This window comes from Ovis canadensis, chromosome 1, assembly GCF_042477335.2.
Source record: "Ovis canadensis isolate MfBH-ARS-UI-01 breed Bighorn chromosome 1, ARS-UI_OviCan_v2, whole genome shotgun sequence".
Lineage (NCBI taxonomy): Eukaryota > Metazoa > Chordata > Mammalia > Artiodactyla > Bovidae > Ovis > Ovis canadensis.
This window is the reverse complement of record NC_091245.1, coordinates 269,247,919-269,275,323: the sequence shown is the minus strand read 5'-3', so window position 1 is coordinate 269,275,323 and position 27,405 is coordinate 269,247,919. Positions and strand designations below refer to the sequence as shown.

The window sequence follows — 27,405 nt, the reverse complement described above, 5'->3', positions numbered from 1 at the left end:
GATATTTAATAACACTAATCATTTGAGAAATGCAAACCAAAACTATAATTAGATACTACCTCCCAACCATTAGGATGACTACTATAAAAAATAATAATAATAATAATAACAAGTAATGGTGAGGATGTAGAGAACTTAGAATCTTTGTATACTTTTGAAAGAAATGTAAAATGGTACAGCCACTGTGGAAGACACTACAGTAGTTCTTCAGAAAACTCGCAATGGAATTATCACATGATTCAGCAACTCTAGTTTTGGGTATACACCTAGAAGAACTGAAACCAAGGTCTCAAAGAGATTACACCATGCTCACAGCAGCACTATTCACAAGTTAAAACGTGGAGGGAGAACGTCCCTGGTGGTCCGGTGGTTAAGACCTTGCACTCCCAATGAAGGGGGCTTGGGTTCGACCCCCGGTCAAGGAACGAGAACCCATACACCCCAACTAAAGAGCCTGTATGAAGCAACCAAGGAGCCCACACACAGCAATGGAAATGTCATGTGCCACAACTGAGACCCAGAGCAGCCAAATAAAACAATAAAAAATTTGAAAATGTGGAAGCAACTCAAGCATCCATCGACAGATGAACAGATAAGTATTAGTTCAGTTCGCTGCTCACTCATGTCCAACCTTTTAGAACCCCATGGACTGCAACATACCAGACCTCCCTGTATCATCTGGAGTTTGCTCAAACTCATGTCCATCGAGTGGGTGATGCCATCCAACCATCTCATCCTCTGTCATCCCCTTCTGCCTTCAATCCTTCCCAGCAACAGGGTCTTTTCCAATGAGTCAGCTCTTTGCATCAGGTGGCCAAAGTATTAGAGATTTAGCATCAGTCTTTTCAATGAATATTTAGGACTGATCTTCTTTAGGATTGACTGGTTTGATATTCTTGCAGTCCAAGGGACTCTCAAGAGTCTTCTCCAATACCACAGTTCAAAAGCATCAATTCTTCAGCGCTCAGCTTTCCTTATGGTCCAACTCTCACATCCATACATGACTAATGGAAAAACCATAGCCTTGACTAGATGGACCTTTGTTGACAAAGTAGTGTCTCTGCTTTTTAATATGCTGTCTAGGTTGGTCATGGCTTCTCTTCTAAGGGGCAAGCGTCTTTTAATTTCATGGCTGTAGTCACCATCTGCAGTGATTTTGGAGCCCAAGAAAATAAAGTCTCTCACTGTTTCCACTGTTTCCCCATCTATTTGCCATGAAATGATGGGACCGGATGCCATGATCTTAAGTTTTTGACTGTTGAGTTTTAAGCCACCTTTTCCTCCCTCACCTTCAAGACACTCTTAAGTTCCTCTTCGCTTCCATAAGGTTGGTGGCATCTGCATATCTGAGGTTACGGATATTTCTCCCGGCAATCTTGATTTCAGCTTGTGCTTTGTCCAGCCCAGCGTTTCTCATGATGTACTCCGCATAGAAGTTAAATTAGCAGGGTGACAATATACAGCCTTGACGTACTCCTTTCCCAATTTGGAACCAGTCCATTGTTCCAAGTCTGGTTCTAACTGTTGCTTCTTGACCTGCATACAGATTTCTCAGGAGGCAGGTAAGGTGGTCTAGTATTACCATCTCTGTTAGAATTTTCCACAATTTGTTGCGATCTACACAGTCAAAGGCTTTGGTGTAGTCAATAAAGCAGGAGATGATTTTCTGGAACTCTCTTGCTTTTTTGATGATCCAACGGATGTTGGCAATTTGATCTCTGGTTTCTCTGCTTTTTCTAAATCCAGCTTGAACATCTGGAAATTCATGGTTCATGTACTGTTGAAGCCTAGCTTGGAAAACTTTGAGCATTACTTTGCTAGCATGTGAGATGAGTACAATTGTGCGGTAGTCTGAACATTCTTTGGCATTGCCTTTCTTTCAGACTGGGATGAAAACCAACCTTTTCCAGTCCTGTGGCCACTGCTGAGTTTGCCAAATTTGCTGGCATACTGACTGCAGTACTTTCGCAGCATCATCTTTTAGAATTTAAAATAGCTCAACTGGAATTCCATCACCTCCACTAGCTTTGTTCATAGTGATGCTTCCTAAGGGCCACTTGATCGCATTCCAAGATGTCTGGCTCTAGATGAGTGATCACACCATCTTGGTTATCTGGGTCATGTACATCTTTTTTGTACAGTTCTTCAGTGTATTCTTGCCACTGCTTCTTTACACCTTCTGCTTCTGTTAGGTCCATACTGTTGTTTACGGATAAGCATAATGTGGTGTACACATACAATGGGGTATTATTCAGCCTTAGAAAGGAAGGACATTCTGACCCCGGCTATGACGTGGATGAACCTGGATAACATTGTGCGTAGTGAAATAAGCCAGATGCAGAAAGGCATGTACTATGTGACTCCACTTATGTAATCCCTCAGAGTATCTCAGAAATCTATACAGAGACAGACAGAAGAATGGTGTCTGCCAGGGCTGGGGGAGAGGGGAAATGGAACTTACGGTTTACATGACAGAGTTTCAGTTTTGCAAGAAGAAAAGGGCTGTGGAGATGCGTGGTCACATGTTACAAACATACCCAATATCACTGAGCCATACCACACACAATACACAGAGGCAACTGTCATAACCTATTTCAGCGGCAATTCACTGGGGACTTAAGATTTTTATTTTTAAGGAAAAAAGGCCTAGAAAGTTCTATACACAAACACTAGAAAACACAAAATTGCAATTTATGGGACAAATCTGGAATTTGCTTGTCAGTGTGTTAACTTCTAAAACTTTGGCGACCAGCTCATGACATCACAGGGCTGAGCTTTAAGAATTCAGACAAATGCTCCTGACCCAAGGGCACTAAGACAAGTGCTCTAGAGTCAGGGGAAGTCCTCTACAGAGCAGCTTTTCTGAAGGGGGTGTGATAAACACACAGCATCAAATTCAAGTTTCTCTCTCAAAACTACAGGCCTAAGTGCACAGTCCTATGTGCTGGGGAATTCAGACTTTCCCAGTTTCCCAATGCCAATGTACACATGGCTCCTGCACATCCCAGGAGGTTAGGGCTGGAATCCCAGCATGGTTTGCAGGGTCCATACCAGCAATAACGACGTTGTCAACCTCCCTCCTGCCCCTGGAAAAGAGATGTTGGCTTTCTGGTAGCTTCCGTCCTGGGATCATAAGAGCTGACTCATTGGAAAAGGCCCTCATGCTGGGAAAGGCTGAAGGCCAAAGGAGAAGGAGCAGCAGAGGATGAGATGGTTAGATGGCATCACTGACTCAGTGGACATGAACTTGAGCAAACTCTGGGAGTTAGTTAGTGAAGGACAGGGGAGCCTGGCGTCCATGGGGTCACAAAGAGTTGGACACAACTGAGCAACTAAACAATGTATAATTTTTATACATTATACAGATAATAACGGAACAACAACTGTCCTGAGATCTGAATTTAAAACTGCTGAATCATGATCACTCGCCCTTCCTTGCTGGGGAGCAATGGAAAATACCTAAAGTTCAACAAACCAACGCAAAGCCTTCCCAAGTCAATTGGAGGCTGGCCACGAAGGTCGTGTGGGCACGGCGCAGCTGCGGGCAGCTCGCCCCCATGTGAAAATCCCTGGACACAAGGCCTAGATCCCAGTTAAATCCCACCTGCACCGACTGCTAATTCTTCACAAGCTGCTAAGACGTGTGTTTAGATCAAGCACGTAAGAAATTTCCAAATGGATCTGAACAGCTCTACCAAGAGCAAAGGACCCAGAGAAGGTGTTCCTGTCTAAAGTCTGTGTAACCTGTGCCATCACAGCAAAGACACTGAGGGGGGTCTCTACCCGGGAACAGCTCTTGGGTCCTGTGCCCCACCCCAACAATGTCCCCAAGCACCTTCACTGCTCCTGACTCTCTGCCGCCATCCTCTGCACGCAGGCACATCTCCTTTTTCACTAAGAGCAGCTCAGACTCCAGCTGCTGCTGGCAGACTGTGAGTACCGATATCACGCTGTCCTGCTGGCTGGGGCGGGTGCAGGTCAGTGTAGGCAGGGCTTTGGACGGCTGCAGGTCATCCTTAACTAGGCTCTACAATGAGTGGAGAAAACAAGGACGATGCTCACGAGCACACAGCCAAGGGCATCAGAAAGCCAGAAGTGCAGCAAGGCCCCATCGGGCTCCCAGCCAGCTGAGCCTGAGGGAAAGCCCACAGCTCATGACCAGAAGCCCACACAGAGTAGGAGATGAGGGATGCACACCCACAGCAGGCCAAAACGTGCCAGAGCGGGGGGACGACATGAAGCACGGCCTCCCACAGATGTCAAGCAGCTGCTCAGCTCCCCGCCTGCACTCCCAGCACTGTCTGCCCCCAGCACCCCACCTGCACCCAACACACACACTCCCAGCTCCCCGGACACTTCCCACCCTCTGACGTGCAGCCAGCTCTCTGCATACACAGGCTGCGCAAGTTGTGGCCTGTGGAGAACGAACCCACCTGTGGGTCACTGCCACGGCCGTCAAGGGCCTGGGCCAGCTGCCTGCCATCCACAGCCTGTTGCGATTCCTCACTGCAGGAGGTCTCTTCGCCCCTAGGCACCCAGCCCTGGGAGCCACCCTCCCCATGTGCCTGCCGCTCATCCAGCTCCTTCTGGCACTTCAGGAACCGCTGATTGAGTGCCTGCAGCTGGCGGCTGAGGCAGACACACTGCTTTCGGAGTCGCTGTAGCTCAGGGGGCTCCCCAGTGGCCGCCAGGAGCTGCTGCTCCAGGGCATGGCGAAAGCGGGCCACGGCTGCCAGGATGGCCTCCAGCTCAGCGGAGTGGGTGGACTTCTCCCGGCGCAGAGCTTCAATTTCTAAATCTCTCTCTGCGATCTTTGCTTCCCTGGCACGCAGAGCAGCTTCAAACTCGAGGATCTGGGAGGCTAGGCCCTCAGGCCCCAGCTCGGCCAACTGCCGTGTGGCCGCCTCCTCCGCGGCCTGCAGGCGCTGCTGGAGAGCCTCGAGGGCCTGGCTGTGCTGGCGCTCCTGCTCGGCCAGCCGCTGGCTCAGGGCCTCCTTGGCCTCCAGGGCAGCATGCAGCTCACCCGCCAACATTGCGGGGGCCTCGGCTCCCTCGGCTGGGAGGCCCAGCAGCTCACTCTGCAGGCTCATGGCCCCGCCTTCCCCAGCCTTGGGAGCCTCCGGCCCCCCGAGCGGGAGCTCCCTCTGCAGCTTCTCGATGACCTCATGGAGCTGCTCAATCTCCTCAGCATTATCCTTCTGCAGCCGCGCTTGGTTCTCACGCAGAGTCTCAATAATGGATTTCAGCTCTTCCACTTCAGAACTTCTACTACACACAACCTGAAGGAAAAGCACATTTCAGAGGGAAATTATATGCATCAACTTAGAAGCGCCCCTTCCCACTTACCATTCTGCCTGAACTCATTCTTACAGAGTGGAGAGACTTCACAACTTAAAACTAGCTGTGGAAGTAACCAACAATGTCACCGAACGACATTGACACCTGAAAAACAGAGACTTAAAGTGTGTCAGAATGGTCAGAAACTTGTATCTGCAGCTGTAAGGCCACATCCCATCACTGAGGCAGGCCCCCAGCCTGGCTGTGTGATCCAAGGGAAGCCCTAACGTGGCCACAGCTCAGCTGATGATACTACACACATATGTTTTCACCACCTTCTAATTCATCATGTTAATGTTCGTCCCTCAGTCATGTCCGACTCTTTGCAACTCCTTGGACTGTAGCCTGCCAGGGTCCTCTGTCCATGGAATTCTCCAGGCAAGAATACTGGAGTGTTCACCACCTTCTAAATGTCCATCTTCGTAACAATTAAGCAACTATGGTTTGCTTTTCCTAAAGGGCATTTAGATTTTAGGTGCCATTCTAACACTAGAACAAGAATAAAAGCGAGAAGACTCGAAGGGAGGTCTGCAGTAATGAAGAATGTAAACGAGCCAGAGCTCACCGCACGTTTTCCACACAGTGCACAGCAGGGACCTGGGGATTCAACACACCAAGCATCAAGCGAGGCTTCTACTTGTGCTATTTAATCTAACTCTCAACAGTGTTAAGACAGGAAATGTTACTGTCCCTATTTTAAAGGTGTGACAGCTGAAATGTAGATATGAAATATTTTGCTAAGACCACAAAGACAATAAATGGAAAATCAGGACTGAAATCTATGTCAATGTGACCCACAAATTCCGTTCTCTTACATTAATAGGGACTTTCCTGGTGGTTCAGTGGTTAAGACTCCACGCTCCCAATGCAGGCGGCCTGCATTTGATCTTTGGTCAGGGAACTAGAGCCTGCAGGCCACAACTGAGAGACCATATGCTGCAACTGAGATCCGGTGAAACCAAATAATTTTTTTTTTAGAAAGACTGCATCAACAGTAGCAACCAGAATATAAAAGAGTTCTAACCAATCTGTGTTCTAGTTCATGATACTCAACCAATTTGTTACAGGAACATAGGAACATACTTTCTAAACATTGAGAGTTTCACACAATTCTTGGTTTCACTAGTATTAACTAACAATTACTTTAAATACAAATCCAAGCCTGGCCCATAGTAAAAACAAAAGTAAGAAAAGTGATTTTTGGTTTTGGTTTGGATGGCATAAGCTATGCTCCAGGTTCACATTTATCATACCTGAATGCTAGTGTGTAGTTGAAAAAAGAAAATTTCTCAGTGTGAGGCAAGGCCCTCTGCCTGGCCCCATGAGGTGTACTGCAGACATTCTCGTCTCTTCTGCAGACGGCTGGAGGCACAGGGAAGTAACTCTGTCTGTACACACTTGCACATTCAGCACACTGAGATGAAGAGGTGGGCATGACAAAAGAGCCAAGTCGCAACACAAGCAACACACTCAAAATATCAAAGCCAGCACATGAAAGTGGCTTTAAAAGTAAAACACGAAAGTCTAAAGTAAGTCCCCTGAAATACAGCACAATTACAACATTGCTTCTGTTTATGTTTTGGTGTTTAGGTCATAAGGCATGTACAATCTTCTCTCTTTGACCAAGGAGTAAACCCACACCCTATGCATTGGAAGGCAAAGTCTTCAGTACTGACGGCCAGGGAAGTCCCGGCAACATTTTATAAGCCCAACAAAACCAATACCTGATTAAAATATGGCGCACACACACACACAAACCTACAGTGATATCCTTCATAAACACAGATGTAAAATCCACTAACAAAAGATCAGCACATCAAATCCAACAATATATTAAAATTACTTCATCACCACCACACAGGGTTTAACCTAGGAATGTAGGTTGGTTTAACCTTCAAAAAATCACTCAGTATAATTAACCCTATTATGAGATTAAAAGAAATATAATTATCTCAAAAGATTTAGAGGAAGCAATGTAGAAACAAAAGGGAACTTCCTCAATCAGATGAAACATATCTATGAAAAACTTACAGCTAACATTATACATACTGATGAAACAATAAACACTTTCCTCCAAGATCAGAAACAAGGCAAGAATGACTGCTCTCACCTGTTTTATTTAACACTACACTGGAAGTGGTAGACATTGTAATAAGGAAGGAAAAGAAATGGAAGACGAAGACTGGAAAGAAATAAAGCTGTCTATATTTGCTGATGGTATGCTCATCTACATAGAAAACCTTAGAAATCTATAAAAACACTACTAGTATATGTGAGTTTAGCAAAGCAACGAGATACAAGGTTAATATACAACAATTATATACATATATGTACCTATGATGTGTTTGGCTCATGGCAAACAACTGGATAATAAAATTAAGCCCATTTCCAATACAGCAACAAAGCTAAACTACTTAAGAATACATTTATAAAAAAATGTTCAAGCCTTCTTTCTTGAAAACTATACAGAGTAAAGGGGAAAGTAAATGATAAAATTAAAGATGTAATACTAACCCAAGTATTAAAATAAATCGTGACGAAAGGGATAATGCATGTTGAGAGTAAGATGTTAGGATATCAAACAGCTGCTAGAAAAGAAAGTACAGGAAATAAAGAGCAATAACCACATCAAAAGAGGTCTTAATAGTGGTGGGAACGTAAGTGTGTAGTTTTCAAAAAGAAACCTAAAGATACCATGATTTTAAATGATGAAAGTCTTCACTGACACAAAGGAAGGACAGAAAATGTAACAAAATGTGGTCTTTCAAAGAATTAGAAGTCTAATCTACAAGTGGAATTTTGGGTTATTATATCAAAGTAAGATACTGTTGATACAAAAAATGAGAAATATAATCACAGAAAACAAATCATGTGTAGATTTATATATAAGATCAAACCAGTCAATCCTAAAGGAAATCAACCCTGAATATTCATTGGAAGGACTGATGCTTAAGTTGAAGCTCCCGATACTTTGACCATCTGATGCGAAGAGCTGATTCACTGGAAAAGACTCTGATGCTGGGAAAGATTGAGGGCAGAAGGAGAAGGGGGTGATAGAGGATGAGATGGTTGGATGGCATCACCGACTCGATGGACATGAGTTTGAGCAAATTCTGGGAGATAGTGAAGGACAGGAAAGCTTGGCGTGTTGCAGTCCATGGGGTCGCAAAGAATCAGACACAACTTAGTGACTAAATAACAAGAAAGAGATAAACAAAAATCCCACAAGAAAGTATCTGTGATTGTCTATTCTTAATGGGACTAAAATATTTTCCTTATCACATAAACATTTTAGTATTTATGATATTATTAGTATGGAAAAATGCAATTCTAGCACTAAGGACAAGTAACTGATATAATCGCCTTTAAAAAATTAGTTGCTGGTTTTAAAGGTATTCCTTGAAGTAACACAAAAGGATATTAAAAAATTCTGCCAAATAGATAAGGTACTAACATAGATCCCAACAGCCTGTCACTGCAATGTTGTGGTCATTAAGAACTACAAACAGAACTCTGCAGCCCTTACAGCCTCCTCCGACATGAATAATTTAAAAAAAACTATATCCTTTGTGTAAGGACACAGAGGCCTCTGTTGATCCCTAGACACCTCACAAGCTACTGAGAACGTAATGTCCACATGCAGCATCAGGCCAGGCCCACCTCACTGAGAGCACCACTTCCTGTCCTGGCCAACTGCGCTTCCGCCGACTCACGCACATGCATCATCTCGCTCTCTTTATTTTGCAGAAATGTCTGTGGAAATAATAACAATTACAGTGGTAATAATGACAAGAAAGTGTTACCATGGGAAAGGGTCCCCAGATCTCAAAGACACGAAATATCCTAATTAAATAAACCTGCAGTTTTAAATAGTATTAATAATACTCAGGACTTCCCCAGTGGCTCAGGAGGTAAAGAATCCACCTGCAATGCAGGAGACATGGGTTCGATCCCTGGTCAGGAAGATGCCTGGAGGGGGAAATGGCAACCCACTCTAGTGTTCTAGCCTGAAAAATCCCATGGACACAGGAGCCTGGCAGGTTACAGTCCATGGGGTTGCAAAGAGTTGAATACAACTGAGCTACTACGTGTGCATGCTAGTCACAATCACACTCAATTCGAAAATGTTCTCCTATTTAAGTGCTTTCTGTCTAAAGTGACTTATTAGTTTACCTTTCAAAAACCAAAACTTTACTGCATTTTTCCAGGTAACTCGTTTCAAAGCAATCACCAAAGAGTAAGCCAAGAGTGCTCTCACGTGCCATCACCTATTCATCAAGGAAGAGTGCCCACCCGAAGGACACAGCCAGTGTTGAGGACCGCCCTAAAACTCCACTTTCACTAAGAATACAGTTGCAGCCTTCAAGAGGAAAGGCATAAACGACATGACCCTTCAACTTTCTTTCAAAAAGTGAGTTCACCCTTATCCAGGCTGCAACCACAGGCAATGCAGGAGTCTAAATTCCACCCATGTCAAGGCCGTCTATGAAGGTGATGTTCTCTTTACAACTTTGGTTGTCATCCACACTATACAGAGGTGGTTTTGGCTCTTTGCTTCAAGAGCACAATTATATTCAGATAAAAGAGAAGACATGACAAATTTTTTGCACTGCTGGAAGGAAGCAACTTTGTCCTGAAAACACCTCTGCTCGAACGCAGCCCAAAGTAGGGACAGGGTCCTAAGGCATGACATTTCCTCCTCAGTTTCCGCAACCAGGGAGGTGCCTCTCCTGCCATTTTACTCCAATAAGAATCCTTCACAAGACTGGACTTTGAAGGTGAAAACAAAAAGCAGAGTCTGGTGGGGGAGGGGAAGCAGATGACCTTCACTGGTCAAGGTGACTCCGATTCCCACTAAGGTGTCCCAAAAGCTTCTCCCACCTCAACACACACATTAGAGCTGCCGGGGCCACCCTGCGGGCAGAGCCCTGCCAACACGAAGTCCCTCTGGCTTCAGTAAGGAGGTGCCGTGTGTCTGGGGGGGGCCCGGGGGCCTGACTCCCCACAACTGACAGTCCCTCTGGGGCCACAGAAATTCCACGACTGACTGATAGAGGCAGGGGGTCTTCTTCACTTACTTTCAGACGGGCGTTCTCCTCCTGAAGCTCTTTGATGCTGGCAGCAGTGCTGTTGTCCTGCAGGCCTAATTTCCAGTTCAGATGCAGTATTTCTTCATTTTTATTTACTAAGTCATCTTTAAGATTTTCTAATTGGTCTTTTAAGTCCAAAACCTTGCATTAAAGGAGGCAAGCATTAAAAGTTATCTAATATTCTAATTGACCTTAATAATTATTAAAATCACTTAAAACATTTTAAAGCACACGCCAGAAAAACTTATTATTATCCTACAATCCACACAAGTGTTAAAATTACAAAGTGAATACAGTAGTGACGAGCCCACAAACTGTGTCGCGTGGACATCCTGCACACAAGCAGGGAGGCCCTGGCAGACACAAACAGCGAGGGAGTGCCCTGTGTGGCCCCACGCACCTCAGCCTCACGTTGCCTGAGAGCCCCCTGCGCCGCCTCCAGCTGGGCTTCGGCGCGGTCGTGACAACCACCCTCGGGAGGCACCGGGCACTTGCCCTCATCCAGTCTGGACTGCAGCGCGGACACCTGAAGCAGGTTACACATCTGCTGCTCCTGCAACGCCTCTTTGTCCTATTTAAGAAACACTGGTTCATTTTAAGCAAGTGCCTCAGGAAATCGGGGCCTCAAACTGCTGTTTGCTGTTGCAATGCAGATCATGCTCAGCCCTCCTGAAGCACACCTATGCACACCTGCACGTGCAGCCACAACACACAGACCCAGCCACGCCCCAGAGCCACACCTGCCTGGTGGGAGGCACAGCCCAAAGGGAGCCACCGCACACCCAAGATTCCCCTGCAAGGAGTTATCCCAGTAACTATTCGACACGGCACACAAAAAAATCTCTAAACTGTTCGCAATTTTTTTTTTAAAAGCAGAAACAACTTGCCAAAGAACAGGGCAATGGCTGATAACACCTCTGTACAATGAAGGTGAACAGCCCGTTAATAAGTTTTCAAGGAACATTTAACATGGGGAAAATATTAAGTGGGGAAGAAACATGCATTCAAAGTTGTACATGTGGTTCAACTCCATAGAAGAAATAAAGGCGTTTTCTACACCCATGGTCCCTACTAAGCTCAGCAGCTGTCTGCTGGAGTCAGGGGTAGAACTGCCCCCAGCAGGCAGAGCGAGCAGGCTGGTGACCGGGGCTCAGGGGCCTGAGCCAGGAGTCCCTTCCACACCGCATGTCCTCAAGAGGGGTCTGCGGTTCCTCTAATGGTTCCCAGTGGTGTTTTTGAAAACGATCTCTCTTCCTGGAGGCAGTGTTTATTCAGAGCCAAAACAATGATTCCAAAATAAAATTTCTCACCAAGTCTCAGAGACTTTTCAGTTAGTAACTGTGAAACTTCCAATGACACGAAATACAAGAAAGCTTGATTCCATGAACCAAATGCACAGAGGAGGTCAACGCTGACCAGGAGGCCCTCCTACCCTCTCCACCCCCTCCACCCACCCCCAATCAAGAGACCTGCTCAGACTCATCTTACACCCTCAGACACAAGAACCGGTATATCATCGACACGAAATTCCAAAATACAATGTGAAGAACTGTCATTGGAGGTATTTTCACTGGGGAACTGACAAATTTGTAACTCAAAAACTAAAATAATTATAACTAGGCTCTATGTGTGTAATAAAACAAGCTTTCTAAACCTGAAATCTTGAATCTGCATGTAATCAATTACTAAGAATACACTCAGAGTACCTGAGAAGCAAAGGGGTGCTAATAAAAACGGGCACAAAACGCCACCGCTCTAAACGCGACACTGTGACTGAGCGTGAGCAGGGGCCTCCTGAGCCACGAGAGCCACGGCGGCGCCCTGACGTCTGCCACCAGCCCCTCCAGCCACACCCGAGTCTGTGTCGCTGAGGTGACTCTGGGGAAGCCTCCGGGCCACCGACAGCTGGGGACTGCTGCCAGGGCAGTTGACCACGTGACTGAAGGTCAGAGCTGTCGGTGTCATCCTGACCTCCGGGAGGGGAGGTGGGCTGAAGGTTGACCCCATCTCACAGGCTGTGCCATGAGGCCTCCACCAAGCAGCGCCCTCCCCACACCTGGCTTCCGCAGCGCCTCCACCCAGTGGTTCCCAACCTGTATCCTTTTACAGTACCCTGGAGGTCAGCAAGTGAAGTGCTGGAGTTCTATGAGCTGCTCTAGCAGATGTGAACCCCAAGAGGGGGTCCAGGACCCCTCGGATTCATATAGGCTGAACCTGAGGTGGACATCTGGGGGCGGGGGCACGGCCGTGGGGCTGAGTCCCAAGCTGTGAGGTCTGGCGCCACCTCCAGGTGGACGGTGTCAGAGCCGAGCTGCAGGGCAGGACACCCAGCTGGGGTCACTGGGGCCGAGAGGCCCCACACGCTTGGCGACTGTCCACAGCACAGGAAACATACAGCAGAGGGTCAAGGCCAGGGGCAGAGGAAGCCCAGCCCAGCAGCTAGGGCCCACAGGCACCTCCACCAGCGGCAGCCCTCGCCGTGCTCACCTGCTGCAGGGCCTGCACGGCTCTCCGCTGTGTCTCCAACTCTTCTTGGAGCTGCAGCAGCTTTCTCGTGGTGCTCGCATTTGTCTCCTCCAGACGCCTGATCTCCTCTCCCTGGATTAGTACTTGTCTGTCTACCAATTCTTTCTTTAGAATCAATTCATTAAGTCCATCTGATTTTTCTCTCAATTTTTCTTCTAACAATTCAACCTAAAACCACAAAATATACATCAGAAACAATAGTTTTTAAAAAATGCCCCACCTCCCAAGTTAAAAAGTACAACACAACTGTGAGAAAACTGACCTGGCTGCACAGTGAAGCGAAAGAACATGACAGAATTCTCCATAAAAAGACACACAAGAATAATAGCACAGAACTTGTTAGTAAAATAAGCTGAATTTTTATAGTAAGGAATAGAAAGCCACTGAGCAACAGGAAAAGAACCAAGCACAGACACAGCACCATCTGGGTCAGTGTCAAGACGCAGGCGGAGTGCAAAGGCTATACCTATGCTCCAACTTCCCAGGTGGCTCAGCAGTAAAGAATTTGCCTGCTAATGCAGGAGACGTAGGTTCGATCCCTGGGTCAGGAAGACACCCTGGAGAAGGGAATGGCAACCCACTGCAGTATTCTTGCCTGGAGAATCCCATGGACAGAGAAGCCTGGTGGGCTACAGTCCCTGGTGTTGCAAAGAACTGGACACGACTTTACAGCTAAGCAACAATGCTCTGACTACACAACAGCATGGAGATGACAAAATATGGACAGAGTGTGGATTCGTGGGTGCAAGGGGTGGGCACTGTCTCCTGTCTGCACGTCTGCACCTCAGGTGGGACCTCTGCAGGATGTCATCACACGGGAACTGGGTCTTATTTCTTACAACAGCAAGTGAATCCATAATTATCTCAAAATAAGTTTAATTTTTAGAAAGAACAAACCACCACAGTGACCTTGGACAGGAAGAAGCAGACAGATCCGGACCAAACAGAAAGAAGTAAGAAAAGCAAGCCAGAGACAGCCCTGTGCACCAAGCCCTCCCTGTCTGGTCATGCAGCAGTCAGGTGAGGAGCAGCAGCACCAAGGGTGCGGACAGATGGACAGACACAGACAAGCTCGGAGCACCTGTACCTCCTTATCCAGCTGTGCCCGCTGTCGTTTTCGTGTACATGGAAGGCAAAAATGTCATTAATGATAAAGCTTACAAGCATCGTAGAGAACAGCTCCCCCAGGCAGGGCCGAGTTGGTAGGCTGACTTACGTGGCTGTCACGGAGGCCCGGGGACCGCGGCCGGGCTGCCTGGCGGAGCTGCTCCTCCAGCCTCTGGATCTCCTGCTGGAAGTCCTCCCGCTCCCGCTCCCGCTCCACTGCCTGCTCCTGTCATGAGGGGCGGCCTATTCACATGTATCCCAGCGTCTCCACTGCCCATAGTGACACCACCACCCTCTGAAGCAGGAGTGGAGGGCAGGGGACCGGGCGAAGGGCCCCTCTTCTCAGGCACCTCGTACAACGGAGCTATGAGAAGGGGTGCAGCTTCCAGGGGGGGACCCAGGGTGGCTTCTGAGACGTGGGCAGAGAGAAAGAGCAGACACATGAGGCCACTGGCCACTGGACACCGCCCCAGACCAGGGCAACACCCAAGACACACACCAGCTGAGCTCAAGTCCGCCCCAACGTTGGCACAGACACTGCTTAACAACCTGGAAGGAAGCTCCCGCCATGAAGACGACCTCTGGAGATGCAAACGTTATTGCTCAAGACTTACGTCCATGAACTGGCGCTGGCGGCGCAGGTGCTGGTCCAGGGAGTCAATCTGCTGCCTCAGGGCAGCGAGCTCCTCAGCCTGCTGGGCACACGCCTGCTGATGAGACAGCTGCTCCTCTAGCTCGGCCTCCAGAAGCCGCATCTGAGAGAGCAGGGCCGCACGGTCCTTATCCGCCTGCCTCCTGGCCTCCGACTGCTCCTGGGTGAGCGACTCCACTTCCCTCCGCAGAGCTGAAGATACAGAACAGAGGGCAGGGAGCCCGCTCAGTGTGCACGTCCAGCAGACACAGGACGCTATTGCCGTAGAGACCAGCACGTGCCTGCCCTGGCAGCCCGAGACCCGCCAGGCCAGAGCAGGGGGCAGTGGGCTCCCCACACCCGCTCCCTGCCGGGCCAGAGCAGGGGGCAGAGGGCTTCCCCAGTCCCCTCCCCACTGTGGGCTGTGACCTGGCAGAGGATGACACCTGCTTCAGCCGCCTTGACCTGTCAGACCCTGAGCCCACAACCTGCCAAACAAGCCACAGTTCAGCCAGAACCCACTGGAAATAAAATGAGAACTTCCATGCACATGAGAAGAGGGGCTGGGGAATTACATATTTCAAACAAAAAACTGGCTAAAATAAAAAATTTTAAAGCCTGAGGAGAAAATACATCTTGGGTGTCCCCAAATGACATTATCAGGTAATTTTCTAGGAATTATGCCTTCACATATACTCTCCAACATGGAAATATCAAATGTGACTTAAGACCTCCACCCGAGAGAATATCAGCCTGGCTGGAAGGTTCCCAGCTGACCCGCTGAACGTACAGGCAGCCCACGTACCAGGGTGACATGTCCTGAGGAAAAGGCTGAGCCATCAGCAAAGTTACAGCTGACCTAACGTTGACGGTGGCAAGGCCACAGGCCAAGGGAACGGGCAGGTTAATGAGCAGCTTTGCAAATGGGGTCTCCTTCAGATGGACCCCAAGGTGCTGGTACCAGCCAGAAACTGTTAAATCCCTAAATCTGCATCTGCAGTTCACCAGCATTCAGAAGTAGGCTATTTTGGTTTATACAAATGTTAGTCTTTTGTGACAAACTATCATCCCCACTGACAGCATTCTCAGTAAGCTTTTACGCTAACGATGTAGCAATGACGGCAAACGGGATGAACATGCAGTTAGAACAACGCCATTCACAGCTGGGGAGATGCAGCGACGGTCAGCGTTGCCTGGCCAGCCACCCAGACAGGACCTGCCTGTGCCAGGGCCACTCGACCTTCATGCACGCAGGGCAGAGGGCAGGCGCCCACACAGCCGTTTCGGCCATGCCAGCGGCCGACTCCAGGGCCACAGGCCTCACAGGGCCCCCAGCCCAGGACACCGATGGGGACAGGGCTCCTACAGCTCAGGGACTGCGCTGGGGGCCCCGAGACGCCTGACCACGTCTCTGTAAGAACACTGAAGGTCTAAGCTCCCTTTTATGTAGCCGTCTGCCACAAAAGCTCTTAAGTATTTTTACTCTTTAGTAAAAACTTGGCAAAACCTAATGCAAACATAGAGCCAATCACACAGAAATCACTCATTTGCTTCTACAAACCTGAATCCTCATGTGCTACAGAAACAGGAATGCCTATAAACAAAAACATATAGCACCTTCAGAGATGCAAAGAGGAAGGCTGGTGACTTAGGATATGAAACTCAGAAGTAAGGGAAGGGGACTGTGGCAGGAGATGCCACAGCCTTGGACAAACCTCTGAAACATGTGCTTCAAGACACCACTGCTCTGGTCAGAATGTCATTTCGGGCCCCAGAATTCACGGGCTGGTGTTCAGGGTCCCGAGGGTGAAGCGTCATGAGGGGTGAGAGCCTTTATTATGAAAGGGGCCCCACAGAGCTCCTGCCCCACTTGCACGTGGACCCAGAGAGAAAGCATGTCACCAGAAGGTGACCATCCCAGTGCTCCAGGACCATGTGAGTGTGGGGGGGGGGCGGGGCGGGGGGGGCAGGGGGGGAGGTAACGTCTGCAGTGCCCGCCCTCTGGATGGACTAAGGCCACTGCCAGCCCCTGTGTGGCAGCAGGTCCCAGCTCCCAGGGGCTTCAGCACTGACTTGTAAAGACAACAAAGAAAAATACACAGGATAGATGGCATCTCCCTGAAGGCGACCACGAGATGCTGCAAACTGCATGTCTTCCTGCCTAAGGTTAACATTAGTCACTTTCTGGTAGTTTTATTTTTTAACATTTATTTACTTGACTGCATCAGGTCTTAGTTGTGGCATGTGGGACCTAGTTTCCTGACCAGAGATCAAACCTGGGCCCCCTGCACTGGGAGCGCAGAGTCTTAGCCACTGGACAACCAGGTAACTTAAGCCATGGACTTCAGACTGGGACAAATGCAGAGATCCCAGGACTCAGAGGACTCGGGCCTTCCCCCCATGACAGCCTCAGTGCTCAGCGTCAGGGTTCAGCCCAGACTGGCTCCTACCCCCAGCCCCACTTAACAGGCTCTGCAGGCAAACCGCCTTCCTCACCCCTGAAGCCCCCCCGTCACTGTTCCCTCTCGAGACCCAAATCTGTGTGCTCCAAACTTCTATCCTCTGACCCCAAATAAGCACTTTCAGCTCTGAGGACATGGATGCACGATCGCACACAGGCGGGTGACCTCCTGGCCAGGTGACCTGGCCCCAGAGTCTGTTGGCAGCCTTTCCTCCGAGAGCAGCCCCCTGCCCTCAAGCAGCATGAAGAGATCCCACTCCAGGCTGTGCCCGCCTTCTCACCAGCCTCCCTCTCTCGGGCGTCCACAGCCAGGGCCTCCGTCTGGCTGCACAGCTCAGCGTTTTCCTCCCGCAGCTCTGCCTGACGCCGCGCCGCCCGCTGCAGCTGCTGCCTCAGGCCCTCCAGCTCGCCTACCAGGTCCCGCTCGCTCGCCTCCTTCTGGCCCAGCGCCTCCTGCAGGCCGGCTTTCTCCTCCTTGAAGCCCTCGATGATGCCTGCAGACCACGCAGGGGTGGAGGTGCGGGTGGGGGCAGGCGGGCTGAGTGCCCAGTTCGCACAGGGACACACAGGGCCACCTGCCCTGAGGTGCTCCCCTCCTCGCACCCCTAGGAAGGGCACTAGAGCCTCTCAGCCCAGCCTCCTTCCCTCTGGGGCTCTGCTGCTAACACCCTCAGCGCCGCACTCACCCTCTGCCTTGTGCAGCTCCAACACCAGCTGGGTCTTGGCCTTGCTCTCTGCCTCCAGCTGCTCCAGCAGCTCCTGGTGCTTCCTCACCACCTGTGCCGTCTCCTCGTTCTTACAGCTGAATTCCTTCTCAAAACGAGAATGGATCTGACGTGCTTCCTCCAGCTGTGAAACCCATTGGAAAGTAGAAGATCTCCTTGTGTAGAATTTTGGTGAAATGGTAAACATCGCTGGAGGAACAACGATTCTGATGCCCGATATTATGTCAGTTACTAACGAAGCAACAAGTTTTCAACAAAGAAAAGTTCTACACATGCAACCACAGACAACACTGCACAGACACACCGTTTGTGACCGTCAGCCCCATGGGTGCCTGCGTGGAACATGGACAGGGAGCCTGACACCCAAGCAGGGACGGGCCACCTGGTAACCACAGGTGGAGGACAGAAGGCTCCCGGGCCGTCACCACAGCAGGCAGGGGACCTGACACGTCTGCACGGCCTGTGACACCCACTCCTCCCAGCCTGGCCACCATGGAGCCCCTCGCCCACAGCCCCCCTGCCTGCTGGGACCCCAGCCTTCCTTTCCTCCCAAGCTCCCCTGGTGGGCGTGTCCAGTGAGGATCTGAATCAAAACGCCTACCCCCAGCTGTCCTCGCAGAGAGCTCAGCACCTGGCCTGGGCTGCCCAGCCTCCCCCTGTATATCACCAACTCCAACCCTTCCAGACCCAGCCTCTAAGGAAACCTGTCAGGTTTTCCTTGATAACAGCCCCCAACGCTGCCTCTCCTCATGCCCTGCTGAGGGCCCCTGTCCAAGTGCTCAGCCACTGCTGCCCCTTCCTGCAGCCGATGGCCCTTGGGCAGCCCCACTGACCCCAACCTCATCAGGGGCCCATCCCCCCCTCCAGTCACTGACCCCTGCCAGCTCCCACCTCCTCAAGGCCCACCCACCTCCCCAAACCCACCCTGCTTCCCCCTAACATGCCTACGTGCCCTCTGCAGAGCACACAGTGAGAGAGCAAGATTTCTGAGGTGTGAGCAAGGCCCCCACAGACTGCCCGCATGCTCGGATGTGGGGCCGTGGGCCAGGTCAGACTTGCAGACCAGTTGCCCTCCCGGGAGATGCTTGCACATGGGGCTAGTCAAAAGCACTGGGCTACTTATCACCAGACACTGCCCCACTCTGTCTGGTTTCTGAGAGAAGATGGGACAAAGCCAGAGGAGACACATCCAAGGTTGACACTGCTGTTCTGCCTGCATCCCCTTGTCCATGTTCCTGAGACGTCAACAGCGGTGTTTCACATGGAAATGCTTGTGTTTTAACAGGACAACTTTGGGAAAAGGGTCTCTATTGTTTTCCATGTTTTGTTAACTGTCTGAAACATTCTAAAAGGTTAACAAAAATATCCCATTGTTCAGTAATAATCTCGAAACAAAATTTTATCTCATTTGGAATGAAACTATAGCATATGAGGTACAGCAAGAGGCTGAACACACAGGGTCTAAACTAAGTGCGCCGAGGTCGCCTTTCCATTCACAGCAAGCCCACTTCCTCATGGATTTCGGCTCAGAGAAGACTTCCATTTGAGGAAAGCACGTTGGTGAACATGGCTGCGAGTAACAGGGTCAGGACGACACCCACCTGCACATCTGCTCGAGAACAGGAACGCTGACAGCACAGCACCTACAGGCCCCTGGGGTCGGTGCAGGCCCCTGAGGTCGGTGCAGGCCCCTGGGGTCGGTGCAGGCCCCTGGGGTAGGACAGCTCTGCCATCCCTCACTCCGCCTAGCACCCTTCTCTGCAGGGGGCGCTGAAGCCCACGTCTTACCTGCTTGGCCGAGTCCAGGACCATGTCCAGGAGGCCATCCACTGCCAGGCCCAGGCTCTGGAAGACCCTCCTGACAGGCTGCTCACAGTCCAGCGTGCGCTCTGGGCTCAGGAAGAAGCTCTCACACACGTGACTGCTGATCTCAGCTACCGACGAAGTCTCTGCACACTCCGCCACCGTGCCGTCCGGCTCCAGGGAGGCCACATCGAGCCCTGCCCACACGTCATCCAGTGCAGGGGCTGCAAGCGAATACATACAAGGGCTGTGCTGCAAAACGCCCACAGGGAGCTGGCCTGGGGCCTCGGTGCAGGGCTGTCAAGGCTCACCTGTGGGGGGGCTCTGGCTCCCCGGCTGTGTGGTGGGCGGGCTCCTGTCCTCCAGGCAAAGCCCCACGCGCTCGCCAATGCGGCTCTTCAAGGCAATGGCAGTCTGAAGCGTTTCCCCAAACAGACCCAGCAGCCGCCTCAGGGTATCCTGGAGAGCTCTCCTGGGGAGGTGGGGGGCACAGCACAGCATCAGCCGAGACCAGCCCCACCTGACCCACACACGACAGCGTGACTGTGACCAAGGCACTCTTCTGGAGGCCGTGTCCAGCCTGCCAGCTCTGGGCAGGTGCCCCAAGCAGCACAGGGGCTTCTGCCAGAACCTCCCTCTCAGCCACTCCCCCTCCTGGCCCCAACGTGACTGCGTAAGCCCAGCCCATCACTGTGGCGCAGTCCTGCTGGCTCTCAGGAGACACCTGTTCACAAGTTAGAAGTCAGCTCTAACCCATGACCCATGAGCGTGGGAAGGCAGGCTCCCCAGCTTTCACTGGGGCCACAAGAACCACAGAGTTTGGGGTGTCAGGCTCTCCTAGGGTGGAGTCCGGTCTCTGAGTTACAGCCCCCAAACAGTCAGGGGCATGGGGACCCCGCCCAGGGTGTGGCCCCAGGGGCCCCGAGACATCAGGGATTGTGCCCCCATCCATTCACAACTCACAGCCTCACAGGAAGCTGATTACCCAGACCTATAACGTCCCATCTGCAGCCCCCTCACCCAACCACAAGTCAGCTGGAAACAGCATGCAAGGTCCTCATGGAGACGATGAAACAATGGATAAACGAGACCAAGCCCGTGGGAGGCGCACCGGCCCTCCGCACAGCAGCCCGCCACCCCACCTGCTCTCCTCTGACCCTCAGTGCTATGCGCACGGCAGCACCGCAGCACTGAGGATGAGGGTCTGGGGGTGACGGGGACCCCAGAGCAGCAGGACCACAAGATACCAGCAGGGTCAGGCTGAGGGACACACAAAGAGGCACAGAGAGGCCAGCCTGAAAGCGGCACTTTACTGGGCAATGCTGAGGCAGTGGGCCCGACAGACAGACAAACCTAACTGAGCAGCCCCTGGCTCACTCTGGATGCGCACAAGGGGCAGAGCCAAGACATGCCTGATGTTGGGTGGGCTGGTCCTTCAGTGCAGCGTCACACCCCGTAAACTGGCAACACGTGAAGGGCTGGCAAAGCGAGGTGGGGTTATGCAGGTGACAACTCAGCGCCCATCTTGGGGTTTAAGACCTCCCTAGACAGAGAACCACGAGGCACAGGGTCCCATCTGCCAGATGCCAACATGTACCCCAGCCATGAGGCAGGGGCGGCCACTGACCTCTCGCCGTGGGACAGGTCAACATCGGACTTGAGCATCGCTATGAGAGCAGTGCCCTCCTGGTTCTCCCGTTCCCGCCTCTGCTGAAGTTTCTCCAGTTCGGAATGGCGCTCCTCTATCTCTCGATTTAAGGATAAAATCTGGTCTTTCAGCTGTTGAAGAAAAATTGTCAAAAGCCTCAGTTAGAACAATTTAGTTAAAAATAAGTTTCTATAAGGAACTTTCTTCATCTAAGAGCAGCTCTGTGGGTTGAGCGGATGGCAGGATGGGGCCCATCAGGTACACAAAACGCAGGCCTGAGGACAAACAGGGTGTGATTTTGAAACCAATTAACTGAAGAATACAAAACAAACAGTGAACGGTTTCAATGCTGCACATGGAGGGAACTTAGGAGTAAGTGCAGCTCTTATAACCATGTCCTTGGTTATGATGGACTAGGACACGTGGGTCACAGGAAAAATAAAGAAAATGGAATAAATGGACAAAAAATGGCAAGTTTTAAGATGACAAACAACGACCAAATGGACAAAACAGACACTGAAGAGGAACTGCCCTGCTAGCACACGGAACATGTGCCTGGACAGCTTGAGGCCAGCACAGCCCCGGTGCCAGCGTGGGGAAGGTGGAGGGCCCTGGGGCGCTGCGTCCGTGGCTGCGGCCAGGTTGCAGGCACCGAGCCCACAGACAGCAGACCTTCTCTCTGCTGGCCCTCCTCCCTCCTCAGCATTTCCAGCAGCTCCTCCTCCACTTATGGTGGGGTTACATCCCTGGTGGCTCAGCGGTAAAGAACCTGTCTTAAAGTGCAAAAGACATGGGTTTGACTCCTGGGTCAGGAAGATCCTTTGGGGGAAGAAATGGCAACTGACTCCAGCGTTCTTGTCTGGGAAATTTCATGGACAGAGAAGCTTGGTGAGCTAAAGTCCATGGGGTTGCAGAGTCAGATACAACTTAGCAACTAAACCACAACAACAAACCCATGGTAAACTGTGAATATCACAAGTCAAAATGAATCTACCACACCTGCCAATGGACAATCTCGCTGCCATGTCTGTGAACAAAGGATGTTGCGGCCAACCAGCCACAGCTGCCCTGAGCCCTGAGGGGACTCAGGATGGCAAAGCACCGGCAGGGGCCCGGGAGCTAAGGTGCAGATCACAGGACTGGCTTCAGTGAGCCCACACTCCACACCTTCCCGCACACAGACAAGCACTAAGCTCCTTAACCTGACATGTCCGGTTTTCCTTAATTAACAGCAACCTTTCGAAAGGGAAAAGCAGAGCGGTTTCTTGATCCAGAATGGCCATCAGCGCATCGGTCGTTCACCTTTGTGACCACGTGGCTGATGGGGGACTGTGGCTGCCCTGTCCAGCATCACAGAAGAGTGCTGGACTGCACAGAACTAGCTCCGGAAAAGACGAAAACCCAGATTCAAAATTCCAAGTATGGTTTCCATTGAACATGTATCGCTTTCACACCATCGTGAGGTAAAAAATTCCTAAATCAAACGATTGCATCAGATTGTGTGTATTCAATAACCATTAACCTTAACAAAAGACTTCTAGGAGAAAACTATAAAATTCAGTGGCAGAAATTAACAAAATCAAATAGAAAGAGATATTCCAGAATCTCAGAATGCCTGTGTTGTACGGACGCCCTTCTCCTTAAAGGCACATAGAGATCGGTGCGTTTCAGCCAGCCGCATTAGGAGACTGATTGAATAGTAGGGCTGGCACAGCTGGGCTCCCCCATGTACAGCCCCTAGACCTTCACGGCATGTGCACTGGGCGCCCAGCCTGACCAGAGGAGTCCAGGAGGGAAGCCAGGGGCTGCCCACATGCAGGGGCTTGCTGACCCCGATCCACTGGACCACAAGCAGGGCAAGGACACAGCACATAGGTCTCAGGTCAGTCTCCACAGGAAAAACTCAACTCCCTTCCTCATGTCCTCCCAGGTGGAACAAAAAGACAAATTATAAAATAACCTCAAAATTTCTTCAGCAACGTACAGAAAGCATCACCCTGAAGGGAAGAAAATAGTAAAGTCAACAATTAAGAACATTCATTCATTCAAAGATGACAAAAGGGGCGGGGGTCGGGGGGAGCGGAACTCACAAATTAGAATACAGAAGTACAAAAAAACTTCCCTAAATCATTTAAGAAAAGGACAAGCAATTGTTTCAAATAGAAAAAGTGGCCAAAAATACAAAAAGGTGTTTCACAGAAAGGGAAACAAGTAGTCCACAAGCCTGGTAACAGACACGTAACCTTATCAGTAAACTAAGACCAAGAGACACCATTCTGCTGCCACAGAACTGGCAAGCGTTAAACAGTAAGAGGGTTCCAGTGATGATGTGGAGGGACAGGAGCTCGGGCGCAGGACTGGCAGGCCACCCCTCCTGGGGCCTCTCGGTCCTCTCCGCCCACCTCCACCATGCCCCGCCCATCAAGCTCCTACCTCGCTTTGTATACGCAGAACACTATATGTATTTCACAATTTCTCTCTTAATTCAGAATTTAACATTTCTTTTTAAACTGTACTAGCACTTTTATTACGTCAAGGCTGTATATTGTCACCCTGCTTATTTAACTTATATGCAGAGTATGTCATGAGAAACGCTGGGCAGGAAGAAACACAAGCTGGAATCAAGATTGCCCAGAGAAATATCAATAACCTCAGATATGCAGATGACACCACCCTTATGGAAGAAAGTGAAGAGGAACTAAAAAGACTCTTGATGAAAATGAAAGAGGAGAGTGAAAAAGTTGGCTTAAAGCTCAACATTCAGAAAACAAAGATCATGGCATCTGGTCCCATCACTTCATGGGAAATAGATGGGGAAACAGTGGAAACAGTGGCAGACTTTATTTTGGGGGGCTCCAAAATCACTGCAGATGGTGACTGCAGCCAAGAAATTAAAAGATGCTTACTCCATGGAAAAAAAGTTATGACCAACCTAGATAGCATATTCAAAAGCAGAGACATTACTTTGTCAACTAAGGTCCATCTAGTCAAGGCTATGCTTTTTCCAGTAGTCATGTATGGATGTGAGAGTTGGACTGTGAAGAAGGCTGAGTGCTGAAGAATTGATGCTTTTGAACTGTGGTGTTGGAGAAGACTCTTGAGAGTCCCTTGGACTGCAAGGACATCCAACCAGTCCATTCTGAAGGAAATCAGCCCTGGGATTTCTTTGGAAGGAATGACGCTTAAGCTGGAACTCCAGTACTTTGGCCACCTCATGCAAAGAGCTGACTCATTGGAAAAGACTCTGATGCTGGGAGGGAATGGGGGCAGGAGGAGAAGGGGACGACAGAGGATGAGATGGCTGGATAGCACCACCGACTCGATGGATGCGAGTCTGAGTGAACTCCGGGAGTTGGTGCTGGACAGGGAGGCCTGGCGTGCTGCGATTCATGGGGTCGCAAAGAGTCGGACACGACTGAGCGACTGAACTGAACTTAGTACTTTTATTAGGATTGTTATTGTTTTTGGTCCTTGTGTTATAAAATTGCAGAGATTGTGAATGATGTAATCTCTAACCCTATTCTGCCCATGAGCCATGTTAATTTTAGTATTTTTTACAGAATGAGAAGTTTTTTTTAATATTGCATATAATGTAACAGCAGAAATGCCTGGTACACTGAAGAACCAGCTCAAGAAATGCTTTGAAAGGCTCTTTCTTCCTGAGACTTCCCCCTTCATCTAAGTCCTGGGCCCTCCCTGCTTGGCAGCACCCTCCGACACCTCCTCCTCCTCCTCCTCCTCCTCCTCCTCAGGGCTGGGCTCCCAGCACTGGGGTGGGGGGGGCGAGGTGTCTGCAGCTGAAACATGCCCCTTGACCTGCGACTGTTACCCTGAATCTCACTGTGGGTAATTTTTATATCATTGGTGCTAAATTAAGTCAGACACACTGTGTGCAGTGTTCACAAGTCTGAAGGCCCAGCTCCACCACTCGGCAGTCCATGGACTTTTACCAAATTACCAGGACCTCTCCTGGGCCTCAGGGTCCGGAGAGGGAGAGAACTGCACAGAAATGAGAAAATTCTGCTTATAACGTGCTTAGGGCAGTGTGTGGTACACTGCCTCCAAGATGTGAAAAAGTTCAAATCCAGTGACCTGGATGATGATAAAGTCAAAGAAATCAGTACTATTATGACTCTGGAAGATCGCACAGTGGGACAATTGCTATACACATCCATATTTTCAATAATAATAATGGGAAAAAAATCCAGTTCAAAATTGTCAAGGCTACTATTCTATTGTTATATACACATCTCTTATGTATGTAGTTATGTATATGTAGGTCTGTGTGTATAACAATATAACAGGAAAACATGTATTTATGACATTTTATTCATCTGGAACCCTTATCCCTGATTCTAGGACTTAGCACTGGGAAATAAATATCTCTTTTGATAAGCCCATATAGTCATAAAAAAAAATTAACTAATGCCATTTGCAACAACACGGATGGACCTAGAAATTATCATTCTAAGTGAAATATGTCAGACAGAGAAAGACAAATACCATATGATATTACTTACATGTAGAATCTAAAAAAATGATACAAACAAATGTATTTATAAGATAGATGCTTCCCTGGTGACTCAGTCAGTAAAGAGTCTGTCTGCAGTGTGGGAAACCCGGGTTCAATCCCCAGATCGAGAAGATTCCCTGGAGAAGGAAATGGCAACCCACTCCAGTATTCTTGCCTGGAGAATCCCATGGACAGACAAGCCAGTCAGGCTATAGTCTGTGGGGTCACAAAGAGTCGTCTATGACTGGGTGATGAAGACTTTCACTACAAGACAGAAATAGACTCACAGATTTGGAGATACATTAGGAGCTTGGGATTAACATATACACACTACTGTGTATACAGGTAACCAACAAGGACTGACTGCGTAGCACAGGGAACTCTACTCAATATCTTATAATAATCTAAAAGGTGAAGAATCTGAAAAAGTATATACATTTGTGTGTGTGTGAGTGTGTATAACTGAATCACTTTGCTATACACTTAAAACTAACACAACATTGTAAATTAATTATTTTATAATTAACAATCTGCATTGCAGGTGGATTCTTTACCATCTAAGACACCGGGAAGGCCCCAAATTAACAATACTTCAAAAGAAAAAAAAGAATCAAGGACCTACCTGAACAGATAAAAATGGTTATGAAAAGATGTCCAACATCATTCATTAGTCATTAGGGAAATGCAAGTAAAAACAAGATATCACCTCACATCTGTTACGATGGCTATTATTTAAAAAAATGAAAACAAGCATTGACAAGAATGTAGAAAAACTGAAACTCTCATGCACTGTTGGCAGAAATGCATAATGCCACAGCCGCTGTGGAAAACGGTTCAGCAGCTCCTCAAAAGTTAAACACAGAATTATGTGACTCGTCAACTCTGTTCCTAGATATACACCCCAAAATATCAAAAACAGGGACTGAAACAAAAGCTCGTGCCCCAATCCACACAGCAGCATTATGCCCAACAGCCAAAAGAAAGAGATGACCACTAACAGACACCCATCAACAGATGAACAGATAGACAAAATATGGTGTTTGCATACAATGGAGTAATATTATTTAGCCATATAAATGGAGAAGGCAATGGCACCCCACTCCAGCACTCTTGCCTGGAAAATCCCATGGACGGAGGAGCCTGGTAGGCTGCAGTCCATGGGGTTGCTAAAAGTCGGACACGACTGAGCGACTTCACTTTCACTTTTCACTCTCATGCATTGGAGAAGGAAATGGCAACCCACTCCAGTGTTCTTGCCTGGAGAATCCCAGGGATGGGGGAGCCTCATGGGCTGCCGTCTATGGGGTCGCACAGAGTTGGACACGACTGAAGTGACTTAGCAGCAGCAGCCACAAAAAGCCACCAATGTTGATACACACACTATGTGGATGGACCTTGAGGGCATGATGCTAAGTGACATAAGTCAGACACAAAACAACGTATGTTGTATGATTCCTCTGAAATGAGATCCCTAGAGTAATCACAGAGGCAGAAGGTACAACAGTGGGAACCAGGGCTGGAGGGAGGGGGATGGGACTTATTTTTAACAAACACAGAATCTCTA

The 27,405-nt window shown here is 49.3% G+C and overlaps 1 protein-coding gene across 20 annotated transcripts in view; it reads right to left on the bottom strand.

Annotated features, from left to right (window-relative positions):
- PCNT (pericentrin) overlaps positions 1–27,405 on the bottom strand; it is a 106,801-nt gene that overhangs the window by 38,932 nt on the left and 40,464 nt on the right. For 11 of the 20 annotated variants that reach the window (XM_069566749.1, XM_069566845.1, XM_069566759.1 and 8 more), the window contains exons 17-31: positions 21,308–21,459; positions 19,992–20,152; positions 19,666–19,904; positions 17,839–18,001; positions 17,434–17,646; positions 16,253–16,285; positions 14,675–14,904; positions 14,170–14,286; positions 14,041–14,061; positions 12,915–13,121; positions 10,828–10,998; positions 10,416–10,568; positions 8,998–9,090; positions 4,434–5,279; positions 3,836–4,027 (exon numbers count right to left, since the gene is read on the bottom strand). In XM_069566749.1, coding sequence (XP_069422850.1) covers positions 3,836–4,027; positions 4,434–5,279; positions 8,998–9,090; positions 10,416–10,568; positions 10,828–10,998; positions 12,915–13,121; positions 14,041–14,061; positions 14,170–14,286; positions 14,675–14,904; positions 16,253–16,285; positions 17,434–17,646; positions 17,839–18,001; positions 19,666–19,904; positions 19,992–20,152; positions 21,308–21,459 — 2,991 coding nt within the window. The remainder of the gene's footprint in view (positions 1–3,835; positions 4,028–4,433; positions 5,280–8,997; positions 9,091–10,415; positions 10,569–10,827; positions 10,999–12,914; positions 13,122–14,040; positions 14,062–14,169; positions 14,287–14,674; positions 14,905–16,252; positions 16,286–17,433; positions 17,647–17,838; positions 18,002–19,665; positions 19,905–19,991; positions 20,153–21,307; positions 21,460–27,405) is intronic. The other 9 variants (XM_069566880.1, XM_069566904.1, XM_069566914.1 and 6 more) reach the window with 3 other exon arrangements.